This window comes from Gymnoscopelus microlampas (assembly GCF_963454915.1).
Source record: "Gymnoscopelus microlampas genome assembly, chromosome: 3".
Lineage (NCBI taxonomy): Eukaryota > Metazoa > Chordata > Actinopteri > Myctophiformes > Myctophidae > Gymnoscopelus > Gymnoscopelus microlampas.
In genome coordinates, this window is record NC_139940.1 from 17,399,139 (window position 1) to 17,417,813 (window position 18,675).

An 18,675-nucleotide genomic window follows, 5' to 3' on the forward strand; every position below is an offset into this window, starting at 1 on the left:
GTATTCTGGCAAGGGCAATGAATATGGCCTTGGCATATAGCAGAAGCCTTCCATTCTCAGTCGATAGGAATGGAACACATGTTCATAGTTGGTCAGGAGAGTGTCCTTGTTACAATCCTATAGTCCAGGGAATAAAGGATTCCGACATGATACGGATTGGAAAGTGAAGTTTCGGTTTTTATTATCTGTTTCTTTTTTTTTTTTTAGATTTGCATGATTTTACAGTGAATGATTGTTTTTAGACATGATTTTTAAAGAATGATTTTCGACATGATTTTAAACATCAATTGAAAATAGCACCTGGCACAAAACATAAAACAAATAAAACAAACTAAACCTGTCCTTGCTTTTTATACCTCGGTTCTAACTAACCTAGCCCCTTTCGGGACCCTGTATACCTTTTTTGTATTTAGGCTGCCGGTATCCTGGATACCGTCATCCCAAATACAAAAAAGGTATACATGGTTCCGAAAGGGGCTATAACTAACCTAACCAACACCAAATAAAAATTAACAACAGAAATCTAATCTAACCTGACTATTCATTAATCATTTGTACTTTTTCTGTAAAGCACATGCTTTATTCTTGCTTTATTCTTCACCACGGCACGCACACACACAGAGGACCATCTACTGTACGTGGGCAGCGTCTAACACACTGCCAAAGTACACGACTGGTTCTTAAATAGGAGGCCTTCTGCCGTGGAGGTATAATAGAGGAACAGTACAATGTAGAAAACCTATAAACACTATAAAAAATCAGGATCAAACACAATAAATCTCTCATCCTCTCATAGCGCGCAGGTTTTCAACAATATACAATAAAATGTACAATGTATGATACTATACTACAGCTTGGGTAGCGTTTCCTATAGTTTGTTGTCCTAGAGTTTTGGTAGCGATTTTGTTTCCAAACCTTACTATCCAACAGACACTGTGGTCCTCGTCCAGCAGAGGAATTCCATTCTGGAGGATGACCTTCCCTAATACAAACAAACTATCTGCAAGGTCAGAAAGAGGGTGCACGTCCCACATATGTTTACTGTATATCCAACACACACATAGGCATAATGCAGAGGAGGGGTTCTCACTGCAGGGGTAGTGAAATTCTTTTTGGATTAGGATCTTAGTTTAAACTTTGAAATTGCTTTAAAGCTACAATCCCTAAATTTAATGTCTGTAGTATCCCTTTCCTGATGTCCGAACTACAATAAAGATGGCAGCGCTTATGGTGTCCAATTCAGTGCGCCTTTTGCTTCAAATACATTTAATGAAATTCTTGATACTCTGTACATAAATATCCGTCCTTGACCGTCCGTCCGTCCACCCACCCATCTATATCTATCTATCTATTTGATGAAAAGAAGCTAAATTAACGGACAGGCAATGGGTGGTTTGAAGATGAAGTACCATTTTCTCTCTACCGCTTCCTTGTTTGCCATTTCAAATGCACAAATAACATGCACAATGCTTGCATTCAATTCTGCCAGGTACTTCCTGCCAGAACAGTTGAACATGTGTTAATTTCGCACAATTGTATTTTCTGCATAAACTATGCAGTAGAGTAGAGTGCCCACAACAATAATAGCCTTTAAGTTGCAACTCTTTTTTTTTTTTTGTGAAATCTGAAAGAGCCCGAAAACTCTACAGTCTTCCTAGACCAGTGATTCTCAAGCATTTTTAATTTCTAGGACCCCCAATTTGGTATGCATTAGGCCACAGACCTCCATTAAAGATACTTTTATTTTATTTTTTAAAATCTTTTTTTAATCTCTTGGACACCAGGCTACTGTAAGAAAGTTTTGTTAGACACGATTTGCCCTGATTTGCACTGTCATTTGGTCCAGAATTCCTTTACTGTCTATGTAACTGCAGGTGCTGTAGGTACAATATTTTTTTGATATTCTGTAGTTGTACATGTAATAATGGTGAAGATTAACTAAGCTCACTAAGCTGTCGACCTTATGGAAATTTCAGTTCCTTGTCAAATGATTTGAGGTTTGTCCGAAAGTGTTTTTCCAAGTTCCCTTTATTGCACCATAGCGGTGCAGTTGTCGCTGATGAGACAAATAAAATACTCATGACAGCACTTTATCCAGTTTCATGTATATGCTAAACATATATATTAATGGCTGAGATGTCAGTTCCTTCTTTCTTTATTGTTGGCAGAAGTCTTGTCAAATGATTTGTGGTTTGTCAGGATAAGAGATGTCTTTCCAAGTTCTCTTTGTTCTCAAACACGTTCTACTGATGTCACGTCTCATTAGCTAGTAGCCTACTAAACATCTAACACACCTGGACTATTGATAATTGCCAGGGTAATTCCTGTGTTAATTCACACTGTGCCCCACCCTCACGGCCCACCACCTCAAACTAGTTCAAACTTAGCCTAATCATTGCGTAAATGGCAACATCGACCAGCATTGACCATTGCATTGAGACAGACATAATGATGGGTGCAGTGAATTGGTGATTCTGTTATTTGGGAAGAGGACGGGCTAAATGTGGTGACTTTATATTTGGAGTTTGGGTTGATTCGCTTGGTCCTGTTAGGACTACTAATGACAGAGAAGAAGAAAAGGTCGAACTTGGGCCTTTGAGATGTTAATGTAGAGTAACTGGGATACTAGCTGTGGTGTGTGTGTGTGTGTGTGTGTGTGTGTGTGTGTGTGTGTGTGTGTGTGTGTGTGTGTGTGTGTGTGTGTGTGTGTGTGTGTGTGTGTGTGTGTGTGTGTGTGTGTGTGTGTGTGTGTGCGAGTGCGCACATGCGCGCGTGCGTGCGTGCGTGAGTGGGTGGGTGCATGCGTGTGTATAGAGAGAGAGAGAGAGAGAGAGAGAGAGAGAGAGAGCGAGAGAGAGAGAGAGAGAGAGAGAGAGAGAGAGAGAGAGAGAGAGAGAGAGAGAGAGAGAGAGAGAGAGAGAGAGAGATTGTAAGCAATACATTTAAGATTATTTGACCAATGGCAGCCTCTACTAAAAAAAGGCAAAAAATCAATTTGATATTGGCTCATGTGTTTTGCATTGTCCTGTAGGTAAAACAGTAGTAGTAAAGTAATAGTAAGAATAGCAAAAATAGTCAAAATAGTCATTAAAATATCTATAGCTATGTATATAAATAGCACAGTCACTAGTGCTTGCAGTGGTGACAGTAAGGTGAAACCTTTAGTGCAGCAACAAATTGCAGTAAATATTAAAAGATTGCAGAACTAAATGTGAACAGGATCTCTACAGTCAATCTGTAACCTGTAGTCCTGTTGAAGTTTATAAGACTTTGTCTGTGTATGTGTGCATGTCTTTACATTTTCAGCATTAAATTTACACATACTAAACTTGAATACTCAAAAGTAGCAGAACTACAAGCTCGAAGCGCAGCGTAAAGCAGCGAGTTTTGAGCTTGTCGATCCACTACTTTTGCTATTTTTGAATTTGAATCTTGATTATATATTTTATATATATATATATATATATATATATATATATATATATATATATATATATATATATATATATATATATATATATATATATATATATATATATATATATATATATATATATATATATATATGTCTGTCATTATAGTATATAATAGTGTATACTGTACAATGTACGCTGCAATGCAACGTAGAGGCACTGGCCACTCCAACAATATTTCTATCTTCCCCCTTCACAGTACTTGTTGACAATGAAAAGACATGGCAAAATGGCCTAAAACCTTCCTGCTGCAGGAAATGTATGCAGGATGTTTTTTGTCACAATGTGACCACAGACCTTTATTATTTGCAGCTAGGCCTACTATTTATTCTAAAATGTGTACAATCATCCAATATGAAACTCTTCATAAACATAACTAGTTTCCATTAAAAGCAACAAGACAAGCCATGTCTTGTATTTTTATGTTTGACAACAAACCAAGCATAATATATTATGAGTTAAAAGCAATGCCATTCTCTTGACAGACAAATATTGTTATTATTATGTAAACCTTTAGAATCGACGTGGACTGCAATGTTGTCATTATTGCAATTTGCATTATTACAATTGTACATTACTACAGTGCAAATATTTTGTTATGTTTGCTCCAGTTTATATTCCACATAAACACATAATTCCAATAACATATCACTGTCAGTTTTCACTATACTTAGGCTTCTTGTCTGGAGGGCTACACTCCCACATACATTCAAGTAAACTGTCTCAAAATTAAAATCTAAACCAAAATGTTTCTGTGTAGGCCTACTCTATATTGCACTTTGCTATCTTACTGAAAAATGTAACGTATTCAGCGTCATGCTAGGGTAACAAGTAGCCATGTCATCAGGGAAAGTATAGTTATTTATAAGTCATTTATGAAATGCTACATAATTACATGCAGTCATGCTTGCTACCAGACGCATGCCATCTTAGAAGCAGGTGTGGTGGTGGTAACCAGTAAGTTATGGGATAAAAAAACGTGTAAATGCAGAATTTCAATAGGATGCAATGGTGGCATAATTATGTAGTAATTTATTATTTTAGTTTAAATCAAACTATAAAGTATATTGCATTGATAATGAATAATGCGTTACATTATGAATTTGACAATGAGCGATAGGCAATCAATTGTCAACAAATAATCAATGATCAAATAACTCAATAAGAGATGTAGATGTAGAGGTTGGCAAAGATTGACTTTGCTTGACTTGCTGAGGTGTGACTTGCTGAGGTGTGATCGGAGGCCGATGGAACATCTTGTGGTATAGAAAGTCAAACCAGTACAAGAGAGCATCCTGTTTGTATAAGATAGCTGGACTTGTTGTGCATAAGTACTATGTGCGGGCGCGCGTGTGCGTGCGTGCGTGCGTGCGTGCGTGCGTGCGTGCGCGCGCGCGCGTGTGTGTGTGCGCGCGCGCGCGTGTGTGTGTGTGTGTGTGTGTGTGTGTGTGTGTGTATTTGTCGGTGCGTCTGTGGGTGTTCTTGTAAGAGCACTTCAGATATGGAAAGTTTCACAAAACATTTGTCTTAAAACAATCCAAAATTCTATTTTTAGGTACTACCGGAAGTTAATTTGTCATTGTCTCCATCAGGCCAAAGGCGCTTGCTTCAAAAATATTTTACAACTCCTCCGACAGATTTTGTTCAAAACTCAAATTACTATAATCTCCGTAGTCATGTGATAAACATGCATGCATCATATACAGATGTTTGATATTCCATGCAGATTGGCTTTCAAGGTTTGTGGATGGAGCCTATTTGCAAAAAACTAAATTGTAATCACATATTGAGGGGCCTCGACAACACAGAGTCAAAAGCAATTTCACTTAGACCCATAGGGTGCACCACAAATGCCAGAAATGTTGCTGTTTGTTGCAGGAACATGATTTATATTTACAAATCTACCCCAATTTAGCTACAAGTGATCTCGGTAGTCATGTGCCAATGAGCATCAAACTGCTTTTTTATATCCCATGGTGTTTTTCTGTAAACGGCTTGACAGCAGAGTTAACACTCAGGATGTTACACACTCAGGATGTTACACTATTTACAACTGGAAATCACGATTAGAATCTCATTTTATATTAACATTAAATATGTTTTTACAATTCAAGTGGGAGTATAAGGACTATAGTTCAACCTAGCTCATTTGTTTATTATGTTTTCAATTACAATAGTTTTACATTTTAGAGTGGAAGAGCTCATGAACTTTAGCATCAGTTCAAAAACAACATTTTTGGGCATAACAACAGCTGAATGTCTGCTCTCCCTTTTATTCCCAGGAGGAACTTGACCAAGCTTTCTCTGCTCTTCAGTCACATGCTCTCCGAGCTGAGGGCCATGTTTCCTGGGGGACAATTTCAGGGCTTCATGTACATGGCCATGAAGACGGAGGCTGAGCAGTTCTGGAGACATTCATTTGCTAACAAGTGAGAATGGGCACAGAGATGTGTGGGATTTGTTAATGTTGTTCCATGTATGGTGATTCTATGTCCTAATACCAGTGGTTCTCAACCTTTTCTGGATCCGGGCCCACTTCTCTTGAAAGATTACACGTGGGTCAGATTGGTGGGCCGCGTGCATTCAGAGCATGTTTATTTTATCAGTCGATTGTGTTCCGCAGTATAATTTAAGCTCCTATTCATTGATTTAACAGTGAAAACACATTTTCAAGGTTTTAAAGAAACAAATATCATGAGATTTGTATTCATTTACTTACCTTTTACATTCATTCTTTTAATATTAATGTTATATTCAGTGGTGTGTTCTAGGTTTTTTCGGTGATACGCTAATCCGCGCGTGGTCAATGGATGAAATGGCTAGTAAAGGGCTACGCTTTCAAAAAAAATCATTCTGCATGTCATACTACGTATATAGCGTAACACGGTAGAACACACCACTGGTTATATTGTGAAAATCATAGTGTTTTGCCAAATATTTCGGAGCCCACTTGCAGTACCCTCTCAGCCCACCAGTGGCCCACAGGTTGAGAATCACTGCTATTGGCTACTATCTGGCTACTACAAACCAGAACATGTCACACGTACACAGAAAATGTTATCTTTTTGTTCTCCTTACTATCAGGTGTATAGTGCAGTGGTCTAGTTTTAAACAGCAGCTGGGAAGAGTGCATGCGTTCGAGGAAGGGATGGAGTCTATGGCACTGAAGTCGACTATAGACCTCACCTGCAATGACCACGTCTCAGTGTTTGAGTTTGACATCTTCACCAGACTGTTTCAGGTAGCCTACTTTGAGATTGTTATTAAACAGAGCATATAATAACACAGAGACATGAATTAGATTAAATTAAATGCTCACTGTCTCGTCTTCATTTGTCTTCATTTGTCTTCTGTTCTGTTCTGTTCTGTTCTGTTCTGTTCTGTTCTGTTCTGTTCTGCTCTGTTCTGTTCTGTTCTGTCTTCTCCCCCAAGCCTTGGAGGACAATTTTAACCAACTGGAACCATTTAGCAGTGACTCATCCAGGCTACATGGCCTTCCTCACATATGACCAGGTCAAACTTCGTCTGGATCACTACCGACAAAGAGCCGGGAGGTGAGTTAAACACCACTACACAAGTCTCGCGTAGCCAGACAACTATTCCACAACCCCTGAATGCTACGTAGAGTCTGGAACTAAGAGCCTACTGAAAGCAGAGAACGGAAGCTGTCATCATAATTGTATGACAATAATGACATTATCCAAAATAGGGATGCCAGCTTGAAAATGGCTAAAATGTTGCCTCTGTATTGGGAAATGATAGTTTATATATAAAAATATGAGCCCTACTTCATACTTGGTCGTATGACGGTGTCGCACGAAAATAGCAAAAATAACCGATCTACAAGCTCACAACGTGGCACTTTGTGATGGAGTTTGAGCTTGTAGATCTGACATGTTCTCTATTTTGTAAAATTGATGGAGATTTTGAAAACTTTGGAAAGGGCCGTCAAGTTGAGAGTGGTTAAACATTTACCCATTGGATTTCCCAACTCTCTCTGTCCCTCCCAGTTACATTTTCCGTCTGAGCTGCACCAGGATGGGCCAGTGGGCCATAGGTCATGTGACCACTGAAGGAGCTATCATCCAGACCATCCCCCAGAATTTACCTCTCCACCATGCACTCATTCAGGGCTTCAAGGAGGGCAGGTGAACACACACACACACACACACACACACGCGCGCGCGCACGCACGCGCACACACACTTGGTTAGAGCGTGTGGGCACGGCAAGAGTAATACATCTGAGTCTAATCTGAGTAATACAGACAAGTGACGAGTGTGCTTTTGTGATGATGTTGTGGCCGTTGTTATGGTACACACACACACACACACACACACACACACACACACACACACACACACACACACACACACACACACACACACACACACACACACACACACACGCACACGCACACACACACAGTGAACTTGAGCCAAATCTATACGTCGTCTTGCCCAGAATAACAGATTTCCAAAGTCATATTATGAAGTCATACAATGAAGTATAAATGAGGGTTTTCTGACCTATGGCTGCAGCTATCTATACCCAGACGGCCGTGACGTGAACCCTGACCTGACTAGTCTGTGTGAACCAGCCAAGAAAGGCAAAGTCAAAGTCTCAGAGGTAAACACACTTACGCAAGCACACCATGCACACCACACATACACAGAATAAGACATCAAAAGTATCTGTTTTCTCTCTACATTCTCAATGTCATAATCACATCATCTTGACTCTTCTCACGTTTCCTCCTCTCCTCTCCTCTCCTCTCCTCTCCTTATTTCATCTGATTCCTTTCCATACCAGGAGCAGTATGAGCTGTATTGTGAGATAGGGAGCACATTTCAGCTGTGTAAGATCTGTGCAGAGAGGGACAAGGACACACGTATCCAGCCCTGTGGTCATCTCCTGTGCAAGGCATGTCTCCTAGGCTGGCAGGTATGTGGGTCAATCCACTGATATGGATCATGTTAGATTTTACCAGAAACTGACCACATAGCTAGTGTAAGCCATTCCGTCAGTTGGTCGGTTGGTCCGTCTGTCTGTCCAAACTTTTCCAGTGCAAAAACTTTTCCCACCAAAACATAAAAATCTGTTTTAAACCACACAAACTTGCTCCCCGCCCCCCACAAAACCCACCATTTTATGTATCTGCCATTTACAGATTTATACTTCCTACATACAGTATACTCAGAAAAAAAGGTGTTGTATGAAGACATAAAAGTCTGCCATAGTATTACACAGCTACATAAAAATGTTATTCGACCTTGGTCTCTTTGCGTATTGTTCATTGCCACCAAGTTCCAGAAAAATCCACCCATCCGTTCTTGATTTTGACCTTGACCTTGATTATGACCTTGATCTTGGACCTTCTCAATCCAATAGCCAATCATCTCTTCTGGGCTGCCTGCTGATCATTCCTATTTTCAAATGAAAAAATAATAAAATATGGTTAAAGTGGTTAAACCGATTTTGATGGTATATTAACAAATTTCGCTGGGGACACCCTGGAACCGCCTTGGGGGTCCCTGACTCCCTGGATCCGACTTTGAGAACCACAGCGCTAATTGTTTTGCTAACGGGTGGAATAGAGTAAAAACATAAGCTCCATCCAAGTCGGTTGGACAGATAGCACATCCTCTGTCTCTAGGTGCTGAGCCAAACTGTAAGAACAGAATCACGACAACAAAGCGGGGGCTCGCAACTCACTTTTGAATGCTCCAAGCTTTTTATTTGCGACAAACAGCAGATACGCGTTTCGTCTTTTTCAAGTATAAGTGTGCATAAAAAACTGAACTTTCGCTGTCCATTGTTTTTCAGAAGTCAAGTGGCAACTCTTGCCCATACTGCCGCTGTGACATCAAAGGAACAGAGTCCATCCTGGTGGAACCCTACCTGAAAGCCGGTAGGGTGGAGCAGGTGGACAGCGACGAGGAGGAGGACCATGAGGATGTGGAACTGGTGATGAAGACAGTGGCCGCCATGAGAAAAGTGTGTTGCCCGCAGTTTGTTTGTGTTTACGAAAGGTGTCACGACAAATTGTGTGCTTGTAGATTTTCGAATAACCATATGAAACAGAGGAAAAGGCAGTTTAATGCAAGCTTTCGGTCAGAAGAACAAGTGAATGTAGCAGTACATAAGGGTTCGAGCAGTGTCATCACTTGATAGCCAGTGCAAGACACCTGTGTCCAACATTCCCTTGACTAGATAGACATCAAGGGAATTGTAGTGCCAAATGTAATGCACTACAGAGGCTGTGTTCTGGATAACCAAAGTATGAAATAGGATTAAAGTGGTTAAACTGATTTTGATGGTATATTCATATTAATTCATTTTGCTGGGGATCTCCTGGAACCCCCCTTAATTACCAATATTCAAGCTGCACCCCCCTCTCACTCTCTGTCTCTCTGTCCCCCATTTCTCCCCGATCTCTCTCGCCCCAATAGCTCTCCAATGAGGAGTACCAGGTCCCTAGTTCCCATCCCAAATCCTTTATCAGCCCTCCCCCGTTACCCCCTAAATCCAGTGTGGGCCAATGGAGTCTGTCTCCCCACTTCCACACCCAGCCTTCTGTGCCCAGCAGACATTCTGTAAGTTCCCACATCCACTGGCTGGCATTTATTTTGCATGTAATGTGATGTGATGTCGAATGTTTTCAATAAATCTGTTATTGTCAATGTTGTGAATATAAATGTGGAATTCTAATGCCGTATCACAGACACTCAGAACAAACCCCTTTCAGAGTAAGAATATCCATTATCTGTGACTAACGGAATACATGACATTACTTCCAACCTTTTTCCAAAGCGTACCATAGTATATTTTATTTATGAGGAAGCCATTTGGTTCTCTTCAGTTCTGGGTGGTATAAAAATCAACTATGTCATCACGTTTTTGTTATTTACATTATTATTGCATTTTTGTTATGCATTTTAAAGTAGCCCACAAATTGACTTGAACATAATAGTCCCTGTTTTTTAAAACGAACAAAATTCAAATGTCCGTGAACTTAATATCTACCTGTTTAGCCAACATTGACTCAATTATTCAGGTATGTTTGGTTACATTTGGAGTAGATGTTAACATGCACATCTGAAAATAAAGCCATGAACAGAACAATTGTGAGTGTTGCACGATGTGGCCAAAGATGTGAATGGACATAAACATGTATTGATGGTCCTCCCTTTTGCTCACTCTGTTTTGCAGTATCCTAATGGCATACATAGGGATAGAGGACATGCCCAACAGGCTGACAGTAACAGGTACAGTAGGAGGTTTCTTTTGATAATGTAATCAGCGTGTAGATTAGGATTACCTGCAATTTATAGGTAGTATACTCAGTAGCACTTTGCCGATTGTTGCTTGTAAGCACAACTCACAAAGTTGACCCCTCCAACTGAAAACAGCTCGACTCAGCATCTTCATCCCCATCCACAATAAAGTTTTGCCATTGGGGGAAAGCCACCCCAGTTTCACTCCTATTAGCATCGTCTGTTTAGAGTGTCACATCTCTGCACTTTGTTTTTGGTGTTTGATTGTCAGCCTCTGTTCGTTCTGTCTCGTCCATTTAGAAGGCAGTGGTGGGAGGCAGCCAGTATCGAAGAGGAGAGTGCTGGTGGGTTGCATTCCAGCGGCTCTCCGGGGGCGTGGTTTCCCCAAATCACCGGTCCTGTCCCAAATCACGCGTCAGTGCCATACCCACTTTCCCGCAGGTGAGTGGCAGTTGTCTGCATTGAAACTCACATAGCTCTACTGCACGTAGCAACTAGCAAGGATTAATCAAATACCACTTTTAACCATTTAGACCGGCTTAACCTATATACGGCTTTATACCTTTCAATCTGAGACAGCAGCTGCGTAATTTTAGATGTTGCCGTATGTATAGCAACATTGATAATATTATTATTTCTTTTTAAATGTGAAATTTTCTGAAAACTGTTAGGATTTTGAATGTGTTTTTAGAATCAGCCTCAGGTGGGTTAATACAAACTGTCTTTTCCATTCATGTTGAGCTTCTTTGCCTGGTTCAACCATAGTGAGCAGTTCCCCCTCCTTGAGGAAAACAGTCGATGTCTCCACATGGTGTGGCCCCGGTCTCTCTGAAAGATAAAGAACAAACACATAATTATGTCTGATTGACTGTCCTTTAAAGTCTGACAGGCAATCAGGTCACTTGATTACAGTTATTACTGCTGAACCACTTGCAGCCTACAGCAAAACACATCCCACTGCCACGGACTGTATGAGTGGTATTAACCACTTAAACCCTGTATACTTTGTTGACCGGAGTCCCCCAAGTGTTTTCAATCAAATTTCTTTGGCAAAAATAGCCGATCTACAAGCTCACAACGTGTCACAACGCAATGTTTTGTGAGCTTGTAGATCTGCTTTGTTCTGCAAATATTTTTTTATGCCCAGAATAGGACCATTATGTTTAAATGGTTAACAGAAATGACCACCTGTACTGTACTGTACTGTACAGTATGTTACCACTACACTGCTAGAGCTTCAGCTTAGTCCTGGGGAATGTTTACACTGCTGTGCTGGCTTTCATTCTTCAAATTTAAATCTGAGGGTGGAAAAAGAAGCCTTGTGTATTTTGGGCCTTGGTCGAGGAGCGACCTGCAGACCAGACTCAAATTGGCTTTTGTGATCCCTCTAGTGAGTTTTAAAAGGATTTCCATGGACACACTTCCCAGACATTGCGTTGATGTGTGGAAAATGTTGTTGCTCTCAGTTTTATATGGTTATTTTGTGCATTCTCTGTTCAATTTAATTTCCTTGAGCTTCCTACTGTAGATAGTGGGCATGTTTTTATGGATGTTATATGTCTGCCATTGTTATTGTCATGTATTTGTTGTTAATGGCAAAGCTGTGTAATATTTATGCCTCTTGACCAGTTCACACTCGTAAAAGAGTCTCAATGTGTTTTTTACTGGTTAAATAACATTTTGTGGTCATCTCTGTGACAGTTTGGAAGTCCTGCCAGAGGCAAATCATCCTGGCTCCTCCCTGTCAGGTGGAGAAGGTAGGCTATGTTTTGGGAAATTACTTAGCACTCAAACCATGACCTTTCAATGTGCACGTGTAGGCCTGCAGTGTCAACATTTGAATGAAAGCTGAAATTCTGAAAGGAAATACAGAAAGATTGAATTACATTGCATATTACTTTATTTCCACCCTTTCTCTCTTCTTAAACCTGATTAATACTTGGTCGAATAAGTAGCAGATCATATTGATGCTCATAACACGTCTCAATGCAACACTGTGAGTTTGTAGCTCAGCTATTTTCAGCACACAACACTGTTGTAAAGGGCCGTTCACACCTAGCACTATAACTATAACTGCAACTATAAAAATATAGATGCAGAGTTCACACCACAACTACAAATGCAATTGCGATGGTGAACAATATAGCTATAGTTATCGTAATAGTTAAGTGCTCAGTGTGGATGGCAAAGTCCACCCTAAATAACTAAGACAGTGGTGAATGATATAGTTAGTTATCGTTATCATATCCCTTTAGACAGAATATGAAGCATTAGGCCTATCTGATTATGTTCCTTTTCTTGTGTAGGCGGAGCAGCAAGTCTAACTCCCCCCACATCAGTCAAAAAGAAAAAGGGGGAAAAGGACTCGAAGGGAAGGGGTTCAGAAAAGACAGAATCCAGGAAAGAGAAACGCAGCCAACGAGGGATGGCCAAAGCCATTTCATACTAACAATGAAAGATCATGGTATCTGCCAAGACCTTGTCTGTTGTTGTATGTAAAGCCTTATTTTTTACCTTGTCACATGACATGTCACAAATACCTGACTTTTGCCTGAGGTATTTTCAGCGAACATTGTTGTACAACAAAGTATAAATCATAGACTTTAGGGACAAATGCTGAGAACATTCCATCACTGACTGAAGACACTGGCAGAAGTTTCATCCACAATTATGACATCCTCAAGTATTTACTGTAAACTGCACTGTAAAATGTATCTGTACTAAGGGGTTGTGCTTGATAAAGGTCAGGTGGATTGTTTGGTTAATCATACTTACATAATAGAGCCAGCTTTATAATGCAGTCCTCTTTCCTGTAAGTGTTGTCTTGATACAGTCAACTGTCAATACAGCCTGCGGCTGATAATCAAATCAGGCAAGTGAGTTGCTTGGCATTCTAAAGATGCTTTAGTAATTATTGGGCAGCATTAGCATACTTTCTCTGAATATGAAACTGTGGTCTGGAAATATGCTTACTCATTATTTAATTGATACCTTAAAATATACTCATAACGTTTGTTATTATACATATCGCATACATTGCATCTGCGTTATTCCACATAAAAGATCATGAGTGTTATGTGAGGATTAAATTGTCAAATAAATAACTGATCATTTACATCATTTCTTAAGAAGCTTTCAGCAGTGGTTTAGGCTACTCAAGTTACTCAAGGCTACTCCAGTTCAAATTCAAGTGCAGAGGATGCAAACAAAGCCAGAACAAAGAAAGGACAATGACGAGAAGTGAACGAATCACTACCTAAAGCAACTCCATTACAAACAGATACAATGAGCATGGGTGAACATGAGCAAGACAAAGATGATCACCATCAGTCTCTGGTTTTGGAGTGGAAACAATGATACGTTTCTGGGCGCCCTCTGGTGGTGAGTAGGAGTCACGACAGCAGTAGTTTGTGTAAAGGTGTGTAAGGCTGGATGAAAGGGGTTAAGGGGACGCCATGCCCTTGAAATTGATGCAGGGAAGGAGCTGGAAGCCAGTTAATCAGCTGTAGAGAGCAAAACTTGCAAGGTCAACTAAGGAATAGGCTTTAATGATTAAAAAAAAGAAAATCCTATGATGCATAAAAAGCTTTTATTTGAAGAGTTGTTAAATAATACAACAGAAATCCCATCATTTAGAAAGCAGTTGCTCAAGATAAAGTCCCAGTAGCTATAATATAAACAAAATGGTAGCCTCACCACTCAGAAAACACTGAACTTCAAACCCATTTTAAGATTCTAAATGTTTCGTCAGTGCGCAAATATTACACTACAGACACACCCCACCAGTATAATGTTAGATAAATGTCTTACTTGATTTTATTTTGTATAATTTAATCATTTGTGATCACTAAATGTGTGATACAAGTTCAAAGCGTCCTGTTGCGACCTGTTGTGAGCTTATAGATCGTCTATTTTCAGCAAAGAGTGGTGTTGAGGGGAAAAAAAGGAGGGGGCCAAGTAATAATAATACATTTTAATTTGTATAGCACCTTTCATGACATGAAACGCAGCTTTTAGAATCAATCCTAATCCTAGCTAGAATGACAAAATAGCTTCTGCCTGTTATAGGTAGCAGTAAAACCAAGACAAGGCCGTGCCTGACAAACACGGCCTTGTCTTGCCTGACAAACCGTGCCTGACAAACACGACCCCTGGTGGGCTCAGGTCAATAGAGTTTAAAGGTTAAAGAAAGAGTAAGCTGGAGATTAACCAGCAAAAGCATATTTAAGTTGTGAGAATTATTTAGAAAAAGTTTATTTAATACGTAAATAAGAAGAATATATATAAAAAATAAACAGCTGAGAACATCAGTCAATGTCAAGCCTCTGGTCTAGTTCACATTCTAAAGGTGTGTCCATGACAAGTGGGAACTGTGAAGTTTTAGACTTTGAACCTCCCAGTTCCCACCTTAGAGCATTCAAGTGGTTGAAGTTGGAACAAAATGGAAGCCCGAAATACTTTATTTTTTAATACTTTGGGCATATTGCTTGTCAATGTTGTTTGGCTGATTTAGTAAAATACTAAATAGACTTTAGCCTCACCCCACTGTATCGTTTGTATAAATAGAAACTGAAAAATCTTCATAAAAGTATAAATCCTGCTCTTAGTTCAGGCCAAGTAAGAAAAGTCCACATGAACAGTCCTTGTCAGTCCATTATGTTCCAACCTCTTACACTTGAACACTGAGGTGGGAAGTTCCAAGTGGGAAAGTTCCCAGTTACCACTGTGCATGAACACATCATAAGGTTGAGTTGAAGATGGGAGAAGATCACGGATTCAACAGCATCACAACAGCCAGGACGACGAGCAGAGGGGAGGACACCATTCCAGGAGAGAAGCCAAAGATGCTGGAGGCAGGAGGAAAATTAATGATTCAAAATTACTCCATATTATAGAGCACCAAAGTCTGACATCACTGCCGCTAGAGGCCGCAATCCTCTTCACACAGTATTTTTTTCTATTGGTAATCCCATGGAAATCTTAGATTGCGTTAGAACTGTGTTCCAAAAATGAACAAATCAGCCGGGCGATTGCATTCACATGGATGTGGAGCATCATCAACTGACGGTGAAAAAGTACTAATTCATCCAAAGAGTTCGAGCTGAAATGTAACTCACATAACTGACAAAATCGCCGGGCTGATGTATTATACAGCTCTAATATGACGCAATTTAAAATGTATCTATGGGAATTTCTTGTCGCTTGTAGATCAGCTGTTCAGCAAAGAGATTTGGTGTAGAGGGGGAAAAAAATTATGGGACCAATTATAAACCCACGCTGGGAATTCCCCGCGTGGGTTTATAATTGGTCAACTAAATATATAGGGTTTAAGTAGTTAAAACAATACTGAACAATGTGTGACTGAACATGAGCACCTGTCGCCGTCTTCTGTTGTTGAAGATGCAGATGGAGTGGTTGTTGGAGGTGGAGTAGTTGGAGGTGGTCTGGTTGGAGGTGGTGTGGTTGGAGGTGGCGTGGTTGGAGGTGGTGTGGTTGGAGGTGGTGTGGTTGGAGGTGGATTGGTGGTGGCCGTCACCCTACAAAGGGAATAACAACATTTACAATCAGTAGTCTTCCATTGCAAAGGATGTGTTCAGTAATATAGCAGCATGTTTTTTCATAGTTGTCATGAATACATGTTTATGTTTATTCAGCTTTCAGCATGATCACAGATGTTTAAAAAGAAAGGTGCACACTGAATTATTTTGCTGATTACAATATAAAACTTCAAATCTAAAAAATGCAATTGCCTATCTAAAAATAACCTAAAACACAAATCTATAATCCACTATCATTTATGAGTCTGCACATGTATGGGATTGGTGATTTCTTGTATCTCTCAGTTTGGCATGCTAGAGTGTCCAGAAAATGGATTGCAGAAAATAAAATAGTGTGTAGAATTGTGTGATATATAATTGCAGTAGCCTACTTAGCAGTGTGCTAAACTGCAGCACTTGCAATGCTGTATTTATTTATTTATTTATCCCCACATAATAATCAGATATATTATTGTCCTACTGTGCGGCACATGGATTGTTATGATTATCCGGAGGCAGTGTAATCTTAGCTGGTCGTAGTTTTGGACATGGAAGATCACTGCCGTCAACAAGAGGAGAAATATCTAGAAGAGAAGAAAATACTTCTGTCCAGTGGTTCCAACTCAGGTATCAATGTAAAGAATAGAATTCAAATGAATTTATCTGGTTTCATGGTCAACTTTGAAGGTAAAATGTTTGCCTAGTAGTCAATGCCTACCTTGGAAGTTGAGAAGGAAAACCACATTCCCCCCCTTCAGGAAGTCTCTCTCTCTCTTCATATTCTCCAGTCTAGCAAAGGACCTCCTGCCAGTCATCGTGTTTGCAAAATATGTCTCATTGTTCTCACCTGTGACCTCGACACCATGTTGACGTGGGTTGCCCCAAGTATAAGTACCTGTTCACAGACGGCAGGTAGAAATGGTAAACAACAACAAGAAAATACTGTTGAGGATGTCAGGCAACAGGTTTTCAGAACAAATCAGTCCCTTAAGCTCACCATCACTCTCTGTTGCATTGGGATCAGTAACAAAGCTCCTCTGCTGGGTCATCTGCAACTGGATGTTGGGTTTCTGATCCACCAATTGCAAAGTCACCTGCTTCCATGCGCAGGGCCACTTCAGCTGGTCATCGTTCTCACCGGACACCAAGCGCACAAACAGTCCAATGTAGGATCTGTAAAGTCCTGCTACAACCTGGTATGCATAGCCTTCACTGGAATATTGCTTTGGACTATACAAGAAGGTTTCGTAGGGACTGGTTTTCAAAACTTGCTCAATGTCATTCATCTGCCAGGTCACATGTGGACACTCGGTCTCGGAGAGGTTGATGTCATCTATGGAGAAGCCTCCTGAAGATTTCCCTGCTCCTTTCTGTGCCTGAAACTCCACTTGGAAGGTCTTGCTGGCATTTAGAGGAACATGGTGGAGCTGCCAATGAGATGTTGGTGAACCTGGAGGAAGGATTTCTATCATCATAAAGGCTGTGATTGCAATACATACTATTTTAATACAGCAACATGCCCTAGATCAGATAAACTTAAATGCATTAAAGACAAGTGTCTTGAAATTAGCTACTGTAGGTGAAGCCAAAGTAACTAAAAGTCTCAACAGAAGAAAGGGAGATTTCTGGGGCTGTCTTTCAAATAGATAGAAATCAATCAGATTTCAAGGCTGCTTATTGTGCTGAAACTTTGCTCCTTGCTGTCACTGAAACACTGCTAGGACTGTTTAGCCAGCAGATGTCCTCATTCCCCATATATTCCCCAGCCCAGAGTATTTGCACTCTTATGGCTCACTTCCCCCCTGTCTCATCACACCTATCAAAACTTGGCGCTGTTGAAGGTGAATATCACTACTCCAACATCATGCCCTTCACACAAGCCCACAGGCTTAAGCACTCCACCACTCCATTCCTATAGCAACAATCATCTATAAGCTTGAATCTTCTGCAGGCTTCCAATTGGTAGAATGACATTCACACCACGATGAGAACACAATCTTTAACTGAAAGTCAACTATTCTTGAAGTACCTCTGCTCCCCCTACATGTGATCCCAGATCTTACCAATGGTTTTCAAAGTGGGGGCAACCAGGGGTTGCCAGAGGGGCCAAATGGAAAGGAGAGGAAGATGAATAGCAAGAAACTAAACATACATGACTGCGAAATCGATTTTTGCTATTGTGTGTGTGCGTGAATGTTTTTTCCCTTTCACAATCACCAGAGGCTATTTGGGGGTCCTTGGCGAGGAAAAGTTTGGGAACCCCTGTTCTACAGTACTCACTGTAATCCTTGTCTTGATTTACAATGTGTATACATTTACATAATTTGTACTTTACTAATGCTTTTGTTGGGTAAATGTGGAGGCCTATTTTAGCTATAAGTGAAATCT

The 18,675-nt window shown here is 40.3% G+C and overlaps 2 protein-coding genes across 4 annotated transcripts in view; one reads left to right on the forward strand and one right to left on the reverse strand.

Moving 5' to 3' along the window:
* cblc (Cbl proto-oncogene C, E3 ubiquitin protein ligase) overlaps positions 1–14,274 on the forward strand; it is a 17,221-nt gene extending 2,947 nt beyond the window's left edge. Inside the window, exons 2-13 of one of the 3 annotated variants that reach the window (XM_084053287.1) lie at positions 5,756–5,902; positions 6,558–6,714; positions 6,906–7,027; positions 7,484–7,621; positions 8,015–8,102; positions 8,286–8,417; positions 9,300–9,470; positions 9,926–10,069; positions 10,686–10,741; positions 11,054–11,191; positions 12,452–12,507; positions 13,057–14,274. In XM_084053287.1, coding sequence (XP_083909413.1) covers positions 5,756–5,902; positions 6,558–6,714; positions 6,906–7,027; positions 7,484–7,621; positions 8,015–8,102; positions 8,286–8,417; positions 9,300–9,470; positions 9,926–10,069; positions 10,686–10,741; positions 11,054–11,191; positions 12,452–12,507; positions 13,057–13,199 — 1,492 coding nt within the window. In that variant the 3' untranslated portion in view covers positions 13,200–14,274. Of the gene's footprint in view, positions 1–5,755; positions 5,903–6,557; positions 6,715–6,905; positions 7,028–7,483; positions 7,622–8,014; positions 8,103–8,285; positions 8,418–9,299; positions 9,485–9,925; positions 10,070–10,685; positions 10,742–11,050; positions 11,192–12,451; positions 12,508–13,056 lie in introns of all 3 variants that reach the window. The other 2 variants (XM_084053286.1, XM_084053288.1) reach the window with 2 other exon arrangements.
* Positions 14,275–15,355: 1,081 nt separating this feature from the next.
* LOC311041750 (uncharacterized protein) overlaps positions 15,356–18,675 on the reverse strand; it is a 33,337-nt gene continuing 30,017 nt past the window's right edge. Inside the window, exons 27-31 of the mRNA XM_084052234.1 lie at positions 17,285–17,737; positions 17,006–17,182; positions 16,769–16,871; positions 16,126–16,287; positions 15,356–15,597 (exon numbers count right to left, since the gene is read on the reverse strand). Coding sequence (XP_083908360.1) covers positions 15,519–15,597; positions 16,126–16,287; positions 16,769–16,871; positions 17,006–17,182; positions 17,285–17,737 — 974 coding nt within the window. The 3' untranslated portion in view covers positions 15,356–15,518. The remainder of the gene's footprint in view (positions 15,598–16,125; positions 16,288–16,768; positions 16,872–17,005; positions 17,183–17,284; positions 17,738–18,675) is intronic.